Source organism: Aplidium turbinatum, chromosome 7 (assembly GCF_918807975.1).
Source record: "Aplidium turbinatum chromosome 7, kaAplTurb1.1, whole genome shotgun sequence".
Lineage (NCBI taxonomy): Eukaryota > Metazoa > Chordata > Ascidiacea > Aplousobranchia > Polyclinidae > Aplidium > Aplidium turbinatum.
In genome coordinates this window covers 18,045,782-18,065,380 of record NC_137478.1, presented here as the reverse complement: position 1 = coordinate 18,065,380, position 19,599 = coordinate 18,045,782, and the positions used below count along the sequence as shown (strand labels likewise).

The 19,599-nt window shown below is 37.5% G+C and overlaps 1 protein-coding gene across 1 annotated transcript in view; it reads left to right on the top strand.

Moving 5' to 3' along the window:
- LOC145774188 (coiled-coil domain-containing protein 33-like) overlaps window positions 1–4,455 on the top strand; it is a 38,947-nt gene extending 34,492 nt beyond the window's left edge. The window contains exons 18-25 of the mRNA XM_082585359.1: window positions 643–749; window positions 1,044–1,203; window positions 1,282–1,396; window positions 1,509–1,597; window positions 1,746–1,953; window positions 2,134–2,204; window positions 2,291–2,482; window positions 3,925–4,455. Coding sequence (XP_082441485.1) covers window positions 643–749; window positions 1,044–1,203; window positions 1,282–1,396; window positions 1,509–1,597; window positions 1,746–1,953; window positions 2,134–2,204; window positions 2,291–2,482; window positions 3,925–3,927 — 945 coding nt within the window. The 3' untranslated portion in view covers window positions 3,928–4,455. The remainder of the gene's footprint in view (window positions 1–642; window positions 750–1,043; window positions 1,204–1,281; window positions 1,397–1,508; window positions 1,598–1,745; window positions 1,954–2,133; window positions 2,205–2,290; window positions 2,483–3,924) is intronic.
- Window positions 4,456–19,599: the final 15,144 nt, after the last annotated feature.

The window sequence follows — 19,599 nt, the reverse complement described above, 5'->3', positions numbered from 1 at the left end:
TAGTCTATTTCTACAGACTATAGTGTATACTACACACTACAGTATACATTCTTGCAAAACTGCCCTCTTGTGTTGATAGTTAACCAGCACAAACTGGTTGTTTAAATCGGCGAGTGGCGCTGGTTGTCAAATCCATAAAATCTTCTTTTCTTGCTTTCACTTTTTGTCCGTCATTGCTTTCTTAGTGGATAACGTGACTTGGTGATTTAAAATATCATCGAATCGGTTCAACTATGTTGCTCTTATGCGAAGGAATATGAAGGACCACTTGAATGTGTCGCCGTGACTATTGTTATGGCACAATAGGTAACTTGCGTTAAGTGTGTGATTGAATAGTCTATTGTTAGTTATGCGTATTTTTTGTTTGACGATATTAATGTACCAAGCAGGTGGCCATAGTTAGTTTCATTCAGTCGAAGGTTCACCACGAGATGTCAGTTTCGTATCATCGGCCTGTTTCTGCTTATGTAAGCACGACGCAACTATTGTGCATTGTCACAAACATCATTGTTTCAGCGTCATATAAGATCAGTTTTGCATTTGCTTTGTGGTTAGTCTTCGATAAATTATAAAATGAAATCAGACGAGGTTGCAGTGGTCAAGAAAAATCTAGTTTCAAAAAAGTTGACTTGTATGTTACAGTTAGTCCAGGAGGACGAATATCCACCAAGTGATGTATTGGAAAGTATACTGCCGGATTACGTCATTTCTATCAACGATACTGACGTAAGAAAAAGTTCTAGCAACCAGTGAGTTTTGTCTATATGATTTATAGATTTGAATAAAAAGAGTTGCTTTAGTCATAAAAACCTTATTGCAAAGCTTTAAATTTAAACTTCTGCCTAGTGTTTGAATACTTTGATTGTGTTCCCAGGAATACAAAGAAGCTTATTGTTCACTTATCAGGAAAGCAGTTGTGTGCGTACAGACTATTTGTCCACAAACCCGTGGCTGTATGTGCAGTGTGCACCCATCGCGTTTATTCAACTTTGCCAATTTTTCTTTTTTCTGTGTCCAACAAGTTTTTTGTTGTACTTATTCAGTCTAGAAAAATCAACCAATCATCAACCCGAGCCAGCAAAGCCGTCCAATCAAAAAACGTTGCTCGATCACCAATCTGATGAACTGATCAAGTATAGAGAGGCGTTGAAGCGCATGTCCCACGACATGGTCGCCATGCGAGGCAACATCGCTCGACTGCAGGTGAGATCTTTCATATTTCGTTTTTCGCAATATGGTCACTTTGCCGAGATGCGCTTTCATTTTGTTTTTATGTCTCAGGAGGAGAACGCGCGGTTACGCAGTGAACTGCTGCTCACCAAAGAGATGGGTAGAAGTGTCATGGATGACATTAGTAGAGGTGTTGTATCATCCGCTGAAGTTGCAGATAAGTTTGGTAAGTGTCCGTATCTCTATGGTGCTAGTAAGTTAACGTTGGCATGGTGATGGAGGATAGAAATAGCGTGCATTTGGATCATATCGTTAAAGTCAAGGTCTTTGGATTGCAGTGGCTGTGACGCAGAAGCTCAGTAAAGAGAGCGATGATTTGAAAAAATACAAAGGAAAAGTTCAACATCTACAGAACCAAATGATCAAGGTTGGGTCGCGTGTCGGTACAAGTTTATTACTAATTGAATTTATTTTTGAAATATGATTGATATGGAGTGATGTTTTGGATGATGCTTGTGTTGCTTTGCATCTCATAGCTTTAATCAATTTGATAAACATGTATTGACAATAATCAGGCAAACGAAAGGGAAAAGGGATACTTAAGTAACAATGTGACGCGGAAAGAGCAAGATGAAACGATTGAAAAGCTGAAGGAGAAGGACAGAAAAGGGAAGAAGCTGCAAGAGACGTGCCTGCAGCAAGAGAAAGTCATCCGAAAGATGGAGAGCTTGCTGAGCAAGTACATGAAATCAAATCAACCCAAAGATGTTTCCAATTCACAAGGTGAGTTACAGTGCTTTGTTATTTTTATTAATTACAGGCTTCACTTGCTCGCAAACATATTATTGCCGATTCCACGTTGTAGCGATTGCAGTGCGTTGACACTACAGAAAATGAATAAAGGACACACATATTGTGCATGGTTCCTCGCGCTGCTTGTGCATTGCTGTCATTGTGTTTCAGATCAACAAAACGCCGTGACAATGCTTAGTGAAGAAAACGCGAAGCTACAAAGTGAAGTAGAAAGAACACGCGTAAGTCACGCTTCAGACAGGCCCATTCGCTCCTAGAGGTTGTCCTCGGTAAATTGTTCGTTTGATGAGGTTTGATTCCACTACAGGCTCAACAGGAGGAACACGAGGAAGATGTGTTGGAGATGAAGAGCCGCTTGGAGCATGCTGAGAACCGGATTCGATCCCTGGAAGCGCAACTTGACCACAATGCACGAACCTGGGCGCGGGAGAAGAACGAGCTCACCGTGAGGTTGCAAGAGCATCGGAACGGGATTGTCCGTACGACGGATCCTCTCATGGTGAGTTGAACCTCTTCAAGTTTCTAACTTGTGATATATGACCCTGTGACGCTCATCGAACGACAGATTGATGCAAACTGTTGTTTTGTAAGAAATGGCAATACTGTCGACCTAGGCTTAGTTTGTTGATCAGTGGGATAACGTGCAATATCGCTGCCTAAATGACAGTTACTGCGATTTTGTTAATCTATTCTAAAAATGAAGAGCCCAAAAGGTAGATACTAAACTCGTGTTACTACTCTCATTTCTTTTACGTATCATCTTATGAAAAACTTGACTTCTATTAGTTTTTTTTACAATTATGGTATAATAGCTTGGGTTATTTAATGTTTGTTTGGATTAAACTGGCGTTCCAGCCATTTTGCTCCTGCGTTTTAACTTTGCATTCATCATTTTAAATTCAATCGAAGTTTTTCTATGAACTGTTGATTCGATAAAGTGTCGTTTCTTGATAAATCATTGTTCGATAAATTGTGACATTATTCTATGTCATAACTTGTCACACCCTTTGGCCTATTTGTTGGGTCGAGAAAAGCTTGTTGTTAAACACATTTTCTTTGTTATAAATAAACGAAACAAAGAGCTGATTGATTTGTGCATGGCTATGTGATATTGGACTCATCTCTATGCTCAAGTATATCCTTGTTGGAACAACTTCAGTTTTTTTATTTCTTCCTTTAAGTTGGTGTCCACCACTACCTAATCTGCGAACTTTAAACATATATCTAATTAAATACGTTTGCTCCTTTTGAAATATTTACGGCCGAAATATTTCCACAAGTAAACTGCCAAACTAAATTGTTAGACACTGCATACGGAAAAATGTTGCATGCTTTATTTTTCATTGCGTAACCTACGTTTGTGATTTTCATAAAAATATGTCAATATTATTGATATATCAAAATTAGTTACTAGCTCACCAAAAATCTTAACAACCTGTTTCATCTCAATAGAATCATCAGAAGAAACTTATTCAAATAGAGTTTTGTTTGAAGAAATTTCTTGATAATTTGATGATGCCAGGCTGCATTACATAGTAGCCACCATGACAAATCCCTGTAAGACCCGATGACGCCCCCAACTAATCAAAACATGTTTAAGTGAACACCGTCCAATTGTGGCCCTTCTAGCAATCAGCCAGAGAGTTGATCCTACTTTGAACTTTGTTTGGTAATTACAGAAAAAAAGAGTTATGATTTGGGTAGGAATCGAACGCACGTCATCGAAATAACTACCACTGCCTTAACCGTCTGCGCCAAGCTGTGGACTACGAAACGTTGACTTAATTTATACGTTTTATCTCTGTTTTTTCTGCAACTTCTTATTAGTTGAAACGCTGTTCCTGTAACTTATGATTGGTTCAATGATTCATTTGTCTTACAAAACTTTTTATGTTTAAGTGCCTACTGCATTATATTATCCATTTCCAATTTTTGTTTCAGTGATCATCGTTGGAGATTTCTTTTATAACGCCACAGCACATACCAGCAAAGTCGACACAACACCACAGCACGTGGACCGTTGCAATCTGTTATCTTTATTGTTGAAAGTATTATTTTTTTTATAGCAAGTACATTTTTATGATGCATATATTTTCTATTTTTAAAATTAATATTGACGTTGTGGCAGACGTTTAGCAAATAGTCACGTATTGTTCTGAATATTCGCTTCTCAATTGCATATGTCACGAATCAAACTTCGTCGTTTGCTCGCACCTCACGGAATCTTTCTGGATCTATACAAACATGTGGTTACAAATTCTAGCCCACAGTCCTACTTTACGAGCTGTTTAAAAATACAGCCTGTAAGTTGCAGCAACACATTGGCAGCATGAACTTTAGGCTACCGGTATGCCAATAATTGAAAACTATTGTTGTTGCATTGTGCAGATATGCGCCATAAAGTAGAATGTAGTCTTGAGGCATGTGATGGCCTATTTATAATTGTTCAAATCAATAAAATATTTTGAAAGCGCTCGGAGAACATAACTTGCACAATGCATGTCGAAAGTTACTAGAAAAGTTTAGATGTATTGATCTTCAAACAAAAGATAAGTTAGTGGAGTATGTTGTATGTTTGTGCCAATATCTGCAGCTCCTCTTTTATTGCCACCTAAAAATACCCTTTTTACCATAACGGCTTTTGTTACCAATTTAGTTTTGGTGGATTTCAAATCCTTTAGTTGTTAATGACTAGTCAGCTAAGCTGATCAGGTGTGTTAAAGTTTAGTGTTGCCAGATCTTGTTCACACTTATCGGGTAAAGTGTTATTTTACAATAGAAGTAGCTCAAGTCTTGCCCATTGAAAAATATTCCAAAATTAATTTAAAGCTATTGTTTATCATCTCAATTAATATAGCTTTGGTAGAGAGATAATTTTTGAATACCATAGACAGTTATAGCAACTTCATAGGATTGAATTGCATGATTCAAAAACAATACATAAAATAAAAGATATCTACATAAATTCGAACGTATTTCGGCAAAACTTTCTGCCCTCATCAGGAAAATAACTTAATTCATAAACAAAGCAACAAGTATTCGTGAAATGTTAACAATAAATCACTGGAATTACAATCTGTAGGCTACTGAGCTACGTATAAACACAACTGAAGAACAAACACAAACGGTGTTAACGATCTGTTATAAATTATGCCGGAGTGTGGTCACGAGATAAAATATCGAGGCAATCAAGGAAAATCACTACACAACATAAAACAAACGTAATTTAGTACAAATTTAACAAGAAAGATGCCACTCCAGCGAATAATTGCTTATTGACCTCAAGGCTGTGCTGCTATATTTTGAGTGCTTCGTGAATTTTACTTTCAAACTCTAATTGACAGTTTCGAATTATTTTGAATCAATCCAATGCAAATTTGTTGTTACAACAAATATCCTACTGCAGTCTTAAATGTGGTCTTTGATTGCACTGTGTTTGTTGATGTCTGTTAAATTCAGATGTTTCCTTGCTCTTGTAACCAAGTGTCTTGTGGACTGTGTAAGCTATGTCATGTTTGTGTCACACGAACATGTGAATTTATAAGGTAGGCCTACCTGCAGCTAATAAGGCCCGCTGATTTTCAAACCTCAATATTTTTTCTAAATACTGCATAATTTTCAACGAAACTTGGAATGAGGATACTTTGGGTCTATCTAAACAACACATCTGTAAAATAAGTTTCTAAGTAAAAGGAGCTGTGAAATATTAAAAAAATCTCAAGCGGGCCTTACTAGATGCATGTGTTGTGAATAAGGCCGGTTTGAATTTGTACCAAAAGTGATAGAAAAGGTGTATTTTCACAATAACAACACCACAAAACAACTAATCGAAAACACAGGCACAGAACTAATAAGTAAATATACAAATACAACTTCCCTCCCCCCCCCCCCCCATGCTCCATTTTTTTTCATAGCGTCATAGTATTTTTAGATATGGTAGGGATACTAAAGTATTTTGATTCTAAAATTACGATATTTCCATTGCAATAACAATCTAAAGATCTAAAGGTGGATGGGAAGAGGAAACGCGGTCGTCCAAGAAGAACGTGGAAACAACAAGTGTAGGATGAATTTAAAAAAGTCGGACTGAAGGAGGAAAATGCAAGGGACAGGGTGAAATGGATTAAAACAATTGCTGCGCGGAAACAATCGGCCACCCCCACTAGAGGGGAACAAACCGGCGATGGATTATGATGATGATGAATAACAAACTGGATTAATGGTGTAACAAGAGTGGTGCACAACGGTACAATTTTCCTACTCCATGGGCCTTATTACCAATATTAGCCTAGTCTGATCCTCATTATCAATCTTGCTTGAACTAAAAAAAAGGTCTAATTTATTTGTTTTACTGCATCAGCATGAACATATCTTTCATATAAAAAAAAAAAAAAAAAACGGAAGTCAAAGCGGTTTGTGAACTGCAGAGCAGTCTGAAATATGTGAAAATTAATAAAAACATTCAATTTCAGTCCCTCCAAACATCAACTTTTCGTAACTTAAAAAGTTCTGAACTTTAGGCTGTGAAACTTCACCAGTCAGTCGCAATTCACCATAGCAGCTATCAGAGCTTCCACTTTTGTGTAAAAGATTTGTAACACAGAAGATCCCGGGGGAGGGCTTTACTAGATAAAAAGTACCTTAGAGGCTTAGACAATGGTGGAACGAAGAGACTGAGGAACGAGAGATTTCAGCGAAAAATATCTAAATGTTTTATACAGAGGAAAATGCTGTTGTTTTCTTTAGATGAATTAAGTTGTTTTCCTTGTGAAGACAGAATTAATTCCCCAGCAACAGCATTTCAACAACAATCGGAAAACTTCATTCTGCCAATTTCGGTAACCGGCTCTGCGTCAAATATCTCCACAAGTATGCGAAACTAGTAGGCCTACGAATAACCTATGAAGGGTTTGTTCACTCCGAGGATAAAGATCAAATCCAAACCAATGCTGCAAGATGGAACAAAGAACGATCTTTAGCAAGAATTGAAAACATTTCGAGTTTAAAGTGCACATTTCGTAATGCAGTTAGGCTACAGTAGCCTACATGTTGTTCAATGGCAGGGTCACTAGATATATTTTTGTCATTCACCGTTTTCAATGGATGATTTGGTTGTATTGACATTTCCTTCTCCCATTTTTATTTTTGGGACATGTTGTTTGCTTCGCTCTTCCAGGCGTTAGGACGTGTGGCCTTCGCACCGACTTTTGCAATAATAGTACTTAAATCGGTAAATTACGTTACTGAACTTTATGGTAGGCAGGCAATCTTTGTTGCTTGAACGGAAAATGTCTTTGGTGGTGAAGAATATACGTGGTTTGACGGCAGAGAGACATTGGTTGACTGTTTTAGAAATGTGATCTTCAAATTTTCCGGAAACAAAGCCCAGCCACGGCGATTTCATGTAAGCTATGCTGGGCATGTTTGGCCGAACTGTGGTTGACGAAAAGACGAAAATTGGCAGATAGTTTTAGAGATTGCGGTGTTCACGGTGGTTCGAGTAGCCTAACCGTTTTGCTTCACAATTGATCGAGTTTTATCCAGTTCAAAATTTTCTGTAGCCTAGTTTGCATTTTGAGCAGATGTTGAGTGGTCTGTTTGTCAAAGTGGAAATAAGGTTGGTTTTACGTTTGTTGGGGCAAAGGAGTTTCAGCGTACGAATCCCGGGTACGAATTGGCTAGTGAAGGTGGATTTTCGGTGAACAGAAGTGAGAGAAGCCTGGACAAGAACGTCTAAGAAAAGTAAAGGTCCGCTTTGTTTCCTTTCGTATGTGGATTTTCATGCAGGATGAAGTGAATTCTTCGTTGTCGAAAATGGCAAAGGTGTCATCAACATACCAATAGCGGACGTCGAATTGTTGGTTTGGTTTTTGAATCTTCATCTTCGGACTGACAATGCCTTGATTGGTCATTCCTGGTAGTTTCGCATACTTGTAGAGGCTCTTGACGCAGGGCCGGTTACCGAGATAGACAGAGTGAAGTTTTCGATTGTTGAAGTGTTGTTGCCAGGAAATTATTCCATTCGCTAGGTGCCGCTGAATGGAGAGCAGTCCTGAAAGTGCGTTGCTCAAGCGCACACCCCGATAGTCGAACTTTCCCCGCGTGATCTTGAGCTGGGCGCGTAACTACTGAGCTAACGGGGTTGTCTGTCTAAATCAGGGGTTTTCAACCGTTTTTGCTGTTCGTACCCCTTGTCAGGTCAGAGCATTCTTCGTACTCCCAAAAAAATCTGATTGAATTTTTCAGGTATGTATTGCTAAATTAAGTTGCTTTATAGCTCAATTAAACGTTAAACCGATATTTCACACAAACATGCAAAAATTACCATAAGAAATGAAATGTCAGAACTTATTATGTTTGTCACTTGTTGCTGCTTCATTGATAAAATTCGCTCAAACGATCAAATTCAACTGAATAGTTGCTCAAGCACACGCCCTGCTGCAATCTAAAAAGCAGTTTTGGTCTAATTTTTAGTGCTGAAATAGGGATAGCAATCTTCTTACCTGTGCCATTTCAGTTTTTGAGTTCAAACAAATATTAGCCTGTTTATTTTGAAATTCGTGTTTCGGGTTATTTCACTAAATATTCGTGGTTAGGGAAATCACTATACTAGACTCACTATCACTAAATTCTTATTTTACTGTTTGGTGGCTGAAGTGTCTATTTTACCACCATAAAGCTGAGGTGAGCCCGGTACCCCGAAGAGGACCGGTACTTTACCATCTGACGGCTGAAGTGGCTGTTTTAACCTTTGATGGAAATTCCTTTAGATCTGATTGATTGATTGATTGATTGAATCTTTATCCTCGGACTGGGAAAGCTTCTTGCAGAGCTTAATCATAATGCTTGAAGTCGTGGGGAATCTTTTAAATCCGGGCCTCTTAAATATTCCGGGTCCAAAAGTACCACTTAGACTTCCTGTCAACGCTCCTGATGACAAAAACAAAAGACACCTAACACAAAAACATAACATTCCTTTGTCATCTGACATTTTCCTTCCTTCTAAAACTCCTCCTACGGTCAGAAAGAACAACAACAGTCGAAACTCTCTCTTCAACGGGCCCTGTCAGCCGTCCTTGATGGCAGAAATGATTGATTGCAGCGGTGGGTCTTACTAGCTCAGTACGGTTGTAGAACCAGAGATATAAATAGAACATCTTTGAAAAATTTTAGACAACGAAGGGCGTAACAACCCATCTTTCGCCCGTCCCTCTCACTTGTCTGAAACGGCATGATGCCGGAAGAGTGGTTGCAGTGGGAATCTTCAACCGTCCCTTTCCCTTGTCTCACTCGCCCTGAGATGACAGGGTTGCTGCGGCACATCCAAAGAAGATTCTTCAGCAAAAGCTACCCTCTCTCTGGCTGCCCCTCTCTGGCATCTCCTCCAAATGAGATGTCAGACTACAGTGGCCCTTTTTCCGCACGCCAGTGCCCTTCTTCAAACGAGCAGCAAGAAGAAACTCACACATAGGCTACACATAAATCGTCTAAAATTAAAATTTTACCAAATCGTGCTAGTTCTCGAGCTTGACCCGCCATTTGCTAGTCTGCTCCTACATCACAAGAAAAAAGTTGATAGGCTACAGGTAAATAAGCTTGAGGCAGCCAATAACCTTTTTTATACTGTATACCCACAGATTATCATCTCTTGACAAAAAAAAATTCATTTCAGGTTAGATCATGCCAAAGTCGGCCTAGACAAGAAATAAGGCGAAAGAAAGTTGACATGTAATCACACAATCGATATCCATTGAAGTTGTTGTAAAGTTTGATATTTAAACCCATTTTAATCAAGACAGGAAACGTTATGAAATTATCCAAAACAACTGATACCAGTGTGCTGCCGATAGTAACTATTTGATAGTCTGCCACACTGGAAAAACTGTAAATAACTCACAAACTCTTGTATTTTGTTATACAATACACATCATCAGTTACGGAGTCAAGTTTTCTGGACTCTTGCTCCACTTCAAATCCAAAGTCTGCGACTCCGAATCCACTCCTATGCTTCAAATATTTTGGGAATATTGACACCAAACTCCAATCCGGCTCAAAATTCAAAATATGAATCACAATTCAAATTGAGTATAGCCTACTAAGTATAACACTTATACCTTTCCTATCACCAGCCATAAAAAAGAAAACCATATTTTTGAATGAAAAAATTACAGCTTAGAAAATAAAACCATAGAAATGCACAAAAATATCAACTGCACCAAGTGCACCGCAAATATTTGTACGCTAAAAGTATCAACTGGCAAAAAGTTATATCCCGCTCCTATTTTTGCCAAGAATTTCAGTCTCCGGCTCCACTATGACTCCGGCCATAAACCGAGACTTCGGCTCCTAAATAATCCAAACCTTCGGCTCCTGTACACCTCTGATGGACACTTAGTAGTAGGCTATGTGTTCAGTTTGCTTATTAGCTTCTTACATTGTGTTAGAGGCGATTGGAGTGCTCCGGTGATTGTGCGCATTGACTCTCGTAATTGGACTTCGAATTTGTGTGTGAATTTGAATTGAGTCACACTTCGAATTTGTGGATTTCGAAGTCTCTGCTCAAACACATGGCTCGACACAGAAGCGCAGTATTCCACCACTGAATAGCACAGCACTAGATTGGAAATGCACCAGATGTTTTGAAACGCACCCCACCTTGTTCCAGCTAGTTTTCTAATTAACAAGTCCCTTATTTTGAGCTTACCTGCAATGTTTTAGAAATGGTGTTTGAAACTTAATCTCTTGTCAAGTGTAATTCCGAGATATTTGAAATGTTTTTCATGTGATAGTGCTGTTCCTTCTGTTTTAATGTTTAGTTTCAGTTCTGAAAGGTGGTTATTAAGGTGAAGTGGGCTTGTTTAGTTGTTGCTGCAATAAGAAATCAAAAAATAAATAGGCCAAATTAAGTATGTTTCATTTGTACGTAACTCAACGAAACCTGTAGGATGGACAATTGGACATATATAAAAGATGAAATGTAGTTGAAGTAGTACGCCTCGAACTTGTTGTATGCATTCATTCATTCGCATGCATTCTACAATATTGTAAGCCACAGTAGGTTACTCTAATTATATCAAGCCATATGACATCTTTGCGAAAACATTATGAAAGCTTATAATTCTATAATATACTGTAGGTTTTCGAGATATGTTATGAGAATAACTCAGCCTATTAACTTAAAAAGTCGATGACAACGATCGGCTGCCACTTGATATAAAGGATGCTTCAGCGTTCTAGAGTTAATCATTGACTGGTTATGTACTCAACAAAGCAAACATTGAAGCACAGTTTGAAAATCAACGATTTCTTTGTTCCAGGAGATGATGCCACAAATTATAAGTTTGTCGTTAGTGGGGCCTATCGCTTTCATGCTTGTTACATCGTCAATGGAAAGCCTAACTTATATATTTTCAGGAAAAAATTTCTTGAAGCAAGAAGTGAAGGTTAGGACATTTGTGAAGTTGATTAATGTTTACCGAACAAACATGGGCGTGATCATGTTTGGTCAGCTATGCGGGGTTTGTGTTACTTTGTCTGGAGCGTTTCATTTTCTATTGCGTAACTTTAAGGATCAAGAAGTTTGCAATCGTAGGCTACAAACATTAGCGACGCAAGTTACTCTGCTGATAAGTTGTTCATCAGTTTAGTATTTCTAGAATGGAGATATCGTATAACGAAAGTGCAAACTTGTGAAATGTAGCAAAATGTATGAATGTAAAAATTGCAAGGACCTTAGCCAACGTTTAGCCTAATCATGATATAGGTTGTTGTTAACTTTGCGATAAGTTTGAGATGTAGGCTACTTCAATGTTTTTTAATCCAAAATCAATGGGCATAATTGAATTTAGAAAACATGTTTTGGTGAGTCACAAGGTTGACTTGGCCAACTTCCCATTTCTGAAAAATTGCGATGACCATACGCTATTTAGGATTGCTAGACAATTTTTACAAAAATATTATTATGCAATTGCTTTACAATGATTAACCTGTAGCCTATGTGGGGGGGAGAATTTAGTTTATCAGGCTACTATATGTACAGATTAACTCAATTTCAATAGGATACTAATCAATTGGTAACCAAGTAGTTTTTGACTCGTTGTGCTTGACAACAATTGCTTGAAGTTTTAACACCTGTTATCCTTCCTGTAAAAACTTTTTCTATTTCGGACCTGAGCGACTGATATTTTACCGGCCCACAGAAAAAAAAGGGTTTACACAGAACTTTAGGCTACACAACTGTTTATATGTCCAGTAGGCTAATTGTTGGGTTTTCTGGCCAATTGGGTGTTGTGCTATTGGCCGGAAAACCCAACGCCGTGAGTAAACAAAGTTATCTCGCTTTTTGTGTAGCCTAGGGTAGATGTGGGACCTTTAAACCAAAAGTAGGTTTTTTAAGGCTAAAACGTTTATTTCTTTTCTAACAAAAAATCACACAACAATTTATGTAGCCTACTGTAACAATAGCCTACCTTGAATATTATTTTCTACTTTTAGTATTGGCGAATTGGCAAGGATTTTATTGTTTAAAAAAAAAAAACTGATTTAAAGATCCTGTTAGGGTGGAACCTTTAAACCACCCACGTGGAATCTTTAAACCATTTTGCTAAATTCAAATTAGCAATAAATGTACAACTCCAATGACTAATTTACGTTTAATTTTTTTTTTACCGCGCATAGTTTCAGTGTCGAATTTTAGTAAATTTTAGATATTTTGTTTTTATTATGATAAAAAGTTATTTTGTGAAGGGCAATATGTCTCTAACGTAAGTTACGTCATGTTGCATTTGTGGAACATTGGCAGTTTCCGGTACAAGATTAATAACTTTTTGCTTTAGTGACTTAGAACTACGTCTGTCTGGTATCAGGAAGTACAAATTGGTTGAAAAACATTCATTTATTAGTGATTACGCACTGACGAGTGTGACAATCTTTTAAACAAATTCAGCCATGATCCTCATAGAGAAGAATGTTGCACTTTGTGCACATACTTTAGCCATGATCCTCATAGAGAAGGATATTGCAGTTGCACATTGTGGACATAGTTTTCGTAGTCTTTCTGCACCTGCTGCACCGACCTTGGGTTTACGTTGCTAGCAGGGATATCTAACGAAGGGGCAACTAATTTAGCCATGATCCTCATAGAGAAGGATATTGCACATTGTGGACATAGTTTTCGTAGTCTTTCTGCACCTGCTGCACCGACCCTGGGTTTACGTTGCTAGCAGGGATATCTAACGAAGGGGGTACGAAGGCTTTTATTACGTCTGACAAAAAAGCGCTTTTGTTATCGTAAATAATATCTGTTTATCGTAAAATAACAATTGGCACCGATAGTAGTTTAATAAATCTTATTATGATAACCTACATTGCGCTATTAGCATCAGGCCTGCATATTTACTGCATGCTCATGGTTACTTCTTAATTCAACTACTCATATACTGGCTTTTTATCTAGTCTATTGCAAGGGTTTTGTTAAGAAAAACAGCTTACTGGTAACTTTTCAACTGTTTTTTCAAACAAGTATTCTTTAAATGTGCTCTACGTAACATTTGCTAACTGCCTTCTGTAGCTGACTGTACCAGCTGCACTACAAAACACTTTGCAATTAAAAAAAGTTAAGGCAATCACTGCGAGCCTTCGTATCCCTTTCTTTGGATATCCCTGATTGCTTGCCCAAGGAAGTGGTGTAGAGTAGGCCATAAAAGCGTATATCTTGTGGTAGTTTAGAAGAAACACTACTCGTTGTTGCACGGTGTTCTTGAACGTTCAACAAGCACTGAGTTACTTGTCTTCTAAAATCAAAATACGTTTTTTCCGCTTTTCAAACTTGCAGTAAATCGTCCATACATTTTGCGGATTTCCGCTATTGCTGCTACTCGCAGAGCCTTGAGAGGATATGTTGGGACCACTGCCAATGAGAACATGATTCAAGACACTTATTAAAAAACTTCACCATTCTAAACAATACACGGTGGTATCTTCAAACACATTGACCTCTTGGAAAGGCTTCAAACCCTTAAATCATGCCTTGCCTTCAAAAGTACCCCCGGAACCCCGTCAACGCTTCTGGCTGCTGGGGTTTCTATTTCTTCACCTTTCAAAGTACTCGTATACACATTTTAGCTTTATCTAAATTTTGTTGCTGCTGTGCTTGAAAGAAGCTGTTCAAATAAACTGCTGTTTTTGTTAGATTAGAATTGAAAAGAAACTAAAAGTTTTGAAATTTTTACAAGCTAAAATAACTCACGTACAATAAAAAAAAATTCAACTCGTAAAATGTAGGTCGGACTTGCCGAACATCGAAACTCAGCTGCATCATTTTGCGTGAAAACTGCTACATGGAATTTTTCATTCTAAATTGAAAAAGGCCTTTGTATTTGTGGTCAGACCTTGCTACTGGACATCAGCAAATATATAGCCTACAGTAAACTGCCATTGTTCCACAAAGGGAACAGAAAAAAAATGTTTGAACTAAATGTTATCAACCACAGCAACTGTAGATCAGACATTTTTTTTATACGTGGAGATGTCAACTCATGTGTCTGGTAAAATTATGGTACACTTGGAAAGATTTCGAAAGTATACTTTTTATGGATTCACAAGTTTACTTAACACTGAAACTGAAATTTTCATGAAATTAGCGTTCTTAGAAATTTTGGCATTAGCAAGATATATTTTTTTATTAAGTTGATTAGAAGGGCGTAACGACTCCTTAACATCGTATAAAATGAATTACAATATTTATGCTAAAATTTAAAGGTATTTAAACAGCATCGAAAAATTTATTCTTTGTAGAACAATGGCAGGAAATAAAATCGCTTCTTATATCATTGAATCAATCTAAACTGGTAGAATTGGGTGTCAGAGATTTTTTATCACAATGTTTTAGTTAGCAGTAATAAAATATATTCTTGTAGTAATAATTGACTTTGGCTGTCTAGAATTTCATTCCAAATTGCTTGTGATTTTTGGATGAGATGAAGTGCTGGAAAGCATTTCTTCATCTTGGCTGACATTCGTCAACCACTGGTTCAAAAGCTCCCTGATTAGCTGATTTAAAGGTCCCATATGGCATCAGGATGATTTTCAACTTGGCAGTTCTTACTGATAGGATCATTAGTTTTAATAACTTCTAATAAGTAGCAGTATATATTTGTTTGAAATGATAACCGTTTGAAATATGATAATCAAAAAAGCACTGCGGAAGCGCTAAAAACAAAACCTGGTGCGTTAAGAATTACTTTTGGCTGTTTAAAACAGAAAACCGCAAAAAAGTCATATTTTTTTATTACAGCTTCACTGTGGCCTTTTGTAAATCATAGATTGAAATCAATCTTCATCTAAAAATATTTAATTTGAAAAGATCTACTTTGAAAGGAAAAAAGTTAGGATGGTGGTTTAAAGATCCCACATCTCCCCAATTTGTTTTTTGGGCATTTATTGTGGAATATTTCAAGCACGTTGATTTTTTTTATAAGAAATTCAAGATTTCAGTTATAATTCTTTGTAAAAGTAGTTTTAGCATCATCTCTGATGACACTACTTGCTATAATGACTAGCAATGTTTGCAAAGAAAAAGTAGCAATTTCCTTAAAGCAATGAAAAGCAAAAGACTTGAATAGCAAATTTACAAATATGCATGTTTATGTAGGTTTATTCTATTAAATCATTGGTTACTTGCAATGGCTGCCAACAACGGTGCACCCCACGTTCAACAAGACGATCCCCCAATTTTTTACTGTTGGAAATATTGGATAAAAAATGGCGTATGGTCCGAAGGCTGCACACCTGTTGATGGATCACCTCCAAACTTTTTGGATTTGAACGACTATGGGTGGGTATACATAGTCATCCCGCTCATTGGGTTATTTTTCCTGGTATTTATTTTCTATTGTTTCTGTCGTGGAAAATCTCGTGATGTGAAAAGACAACCGCTTATGTCGGAAGAAAGCGAATCGGAAGATGAAGAAGTGTACCGGTCACGGGCGAAGTCCAGCGCTCCTTACCGAGGAGTCCCCGTGCGAAGTGCTGACGCAAAGAACTACTACACCGTTGTTCCCATTGACCCTAGTGACCCCCGAAAAATGCCTCTTCAAGGTGGTGTCGACCCAATGCAAGCAGGATACGTCCCTCAACAACGTTTGTACCCTAGATTAACTGCAATGCGCCATCAAGCGGGAATTAATGGACGTCCCAAGTCAACCGCTGCTAATAGTCATCCCAAGTCTGTAGAAGCCCAAGAAACAAATCCATATGCCCCTGATCCTACATCGAATGGTCATACCCTAAAAACTCCACCCAAGGAAGAGACTGTTGTCGAGAAGCACAATCAATCATCCTCAGATGACAGCGAGGAAGAACAATGATGTCTCATTGAAATCAATCAACCACTTCTCTCTACTACCGATGCAACATGAAACAAATGGTTGTAATCTAAAACTCAAGCAATAAAATAATTATTTCAAGCCAAACCTGTGTAAAAGATGTGCTTATTGTTTTTCATTTATTTGCTCATTAGTAAATATATCTAGCTGATAGGCTAAACTTAAAATGGTTTCCAATCAAACTTGGCGGTTTTTTGTGTAAAACACAACAGTCAGCGGTCAAAACGATGTAGCACGAGCTGCACCTTAAAATAGGTTTATAATTATGATACAACTTTGCTTTTACAACACTCTTATGGCATTAAAGTTATGATGCAGAATTTATTTCAAAAATGAATTGTAGCATTTGCAAACAAAGTGCTCAATGCAGTAAACAGAGTTGAAACAATTACAAAAAAACTAACATGGATAAGTTATGCGCTACTTAAGGGTTCATGCAGGCGCAACACTGAAACGCAACAATAAATATATGCAAGAAAACGTAGTAATGTCATCAGCATTGGTAGCATTCAATATTGCTATCAATCAACATTGGTGGAATTTCAAATTTTTCCTGAATATTTTTATTTTCGTTTTTCAGTTTGCCCGATGATTGTTATCCAGCCTCATTCTAGCTAATAACACCTTAGTTAGCGCATAACTTACTCATGCTACTGTAGTTTTCCTGTAATTGATGTATAGTTTATTTACTTTGGATGGTTATTGGCATAAACCTGTCGTTAATTCTTTTATTTTCTATTAATAATGTTAAGTTTAAACTAAACTCGTAAGTTTATTATGCTTTTTGTTTCTTAACTTTGAAACTAACCCTGGAATGCAACTAGTATTTTTTTTTGGTCTTTTCCACTTTGTGAGTTGTTGCAGTGATTTTTGAGATAAAGAAAATACGGTTTTCAAGGTTATTCAGTGCTTATGAAATATGTGAAAAATAACTTCAGAAGCTCTTTTAGTTGAAATGTTGAACAGAATTACAAAATTTGTATTTTACTTGCACATATCCTATACTTGTTCAGATAGACAGTTATCATAACAATTCCTGATACTTGGTCATTCCATGGTATAGCCTTGCTTTGTACATAAGCAATGCAGAATAAATCAACGGCTTGACATGAACATTGGTTACGAGTGTTGCAAGGACAAATCAATTGGTTGTATTGAGGCTGTAGTGGACGTGGCGTATTGCATGCTGACGCCGCTCATACACTTATTATAGCCGTCGTTAGGACTACGACACCTCTGCTGGGCACAATGGTGGCGGGATGTGATCAGGACACGGTGGTCTCCGGCGTTGTACGTAATAATTTATTCTATATCCAGGTAAGGAGACGAAGATATCCAGGGAATCCAGGATCTAGAACATTTGAACAGAAAACACCAGAAAAAAAAGCTAAGAGCCCGACACCAGAAACTAATAATCCTAACAACGCTATGCTGTACTACATTACTGAATTGAAAATAATAGTAATAGAGTCACATATCAACGTCGCAGCCACTTAAAAAGGGACCCAAGTTTTGATTGTAGCCTAAGTGCATCGCTGGGAGCATTGCAATCAATATACACAAATGCACAATGTAACGAAACTGCAAAAATACGTATGTTTGAAGTGATTGTCGGAATGTGACTTGGCATTCTTAAAATCCAGTGCTTTGAATTTTCCTTCGAAATGCGAGAGTGCGCTGTAAGCCTACGGGTTACACAGATTACATAGATGCCAGAATTTTAAAGCGAAGCAAAAGTGACGTCAGAGAAAGCTTCTACCTTTTTCTAGACCTCTGCTATGTTTATCATATATGGTTTTTTCGTTGTGATGGTCAGAAATAAAAACAAACTAAACTGAACTGGTACAGTAGGTAAATAATATTTGAACTTTAAATGTCATAGGCAAAAAGTGACGTCAATGCAATACAAGACAATTTTGCTGAAAAGTAATTTTCAAGGAAGGGGGGAGTTTTTGGACGGAAATTTCAATTTTTTATTAGTGGTCTTAGAACGTAATGTTGTATCCTAAAATCAGGGCTAGTTGAAAACTTAACCACCCCCGTACTACAAGCATGCAAATTACTTCCAGGAATATCCTATCAAAGGCTTTGTCAGTCCGAGAAAAACGATTCAAAACCAAAGCAAAATAGATTCAATTGCAAGTTTTAGAGAAGGGATTTTTGATTGGCACTAGACACAAATTGTCCTCTGAAAACGGCACTGGAAGGTCTAGCTTGTTTCAATTAAACTCCATAGCTCTTTGTATTGCTATGCAATCAAAGATGGAGTCCTGATAGAAAGTGGAGTCCGTTTAACGTGTTTAATCCGAATTCACAATGCATGGTTTGGAACCATTTCAGGCACCTTCACTAAAAATAGAGGCCCGCTAGTGGATTTCGGGGGATAAAGCGAGATGGTGCTTAAATGGCCCTGTAGTATAGGCGTTCTTTTTCTTTATGTTTAGAGTGCGGTAACTTTTATTTAAACCAGGCTACAGTGATAAATTGAATTCGATATTTAAGCTTTCACAGATAAGTGAATAAAATAATAACGGTGAGTACGGGTGAAATTTGCATCACTTTTGACTCTTCTTATTTCTTTAAAAGTAATGTCTAAAAAGACGATCTTTAAAAGACATTATTAACAGTAGCCTAACTACGAACAGTGGCCAGTGTTTCAATCTTCTGATCTCTTCAGCATTGTAAAATCAAAGTAGAAAGTTGTTTAGCGATGATGATTCTAAGAATGATTTTAATAAGCCAATGAGGATTGATTTAGGCCTAATTTTTAATTTCAGACTCCCGCGAAACTTAATTTTACCGCTTATTAAAAAGTGTGATTTTTAGGAGAAAAGTTGTGCGATGCAATGAAGGTAATTTGTTGATAATAAAAACGTGTGAAAAAGACAGGAATTTGTCACTAAGCTAGGACATAACAATCATCTAAGATGGATCCAAAATACAAGGAATTAGATACTAGGGACACAAGTATAGATTCAAAGAAAAGGAAGGGGTGTACCAGCAGCCAGCACACATAAGTTCGACTTATGCTTTGAACTAATGACATTGCCTGTTAACGAATTATTCTACTTTCTACTTATCTGTTTACGCTTACTACCGGTATCATGCTTTTCATATTCACATGTCCTTATGCTAAAACTCTTCGTACAGCTACCCTAGCCCTTGTTCATTCCACCGCTGAGTACTGCGCGCCGGTCTGGTGTCGTAGTTCTCACACCCACCAGATTGATAC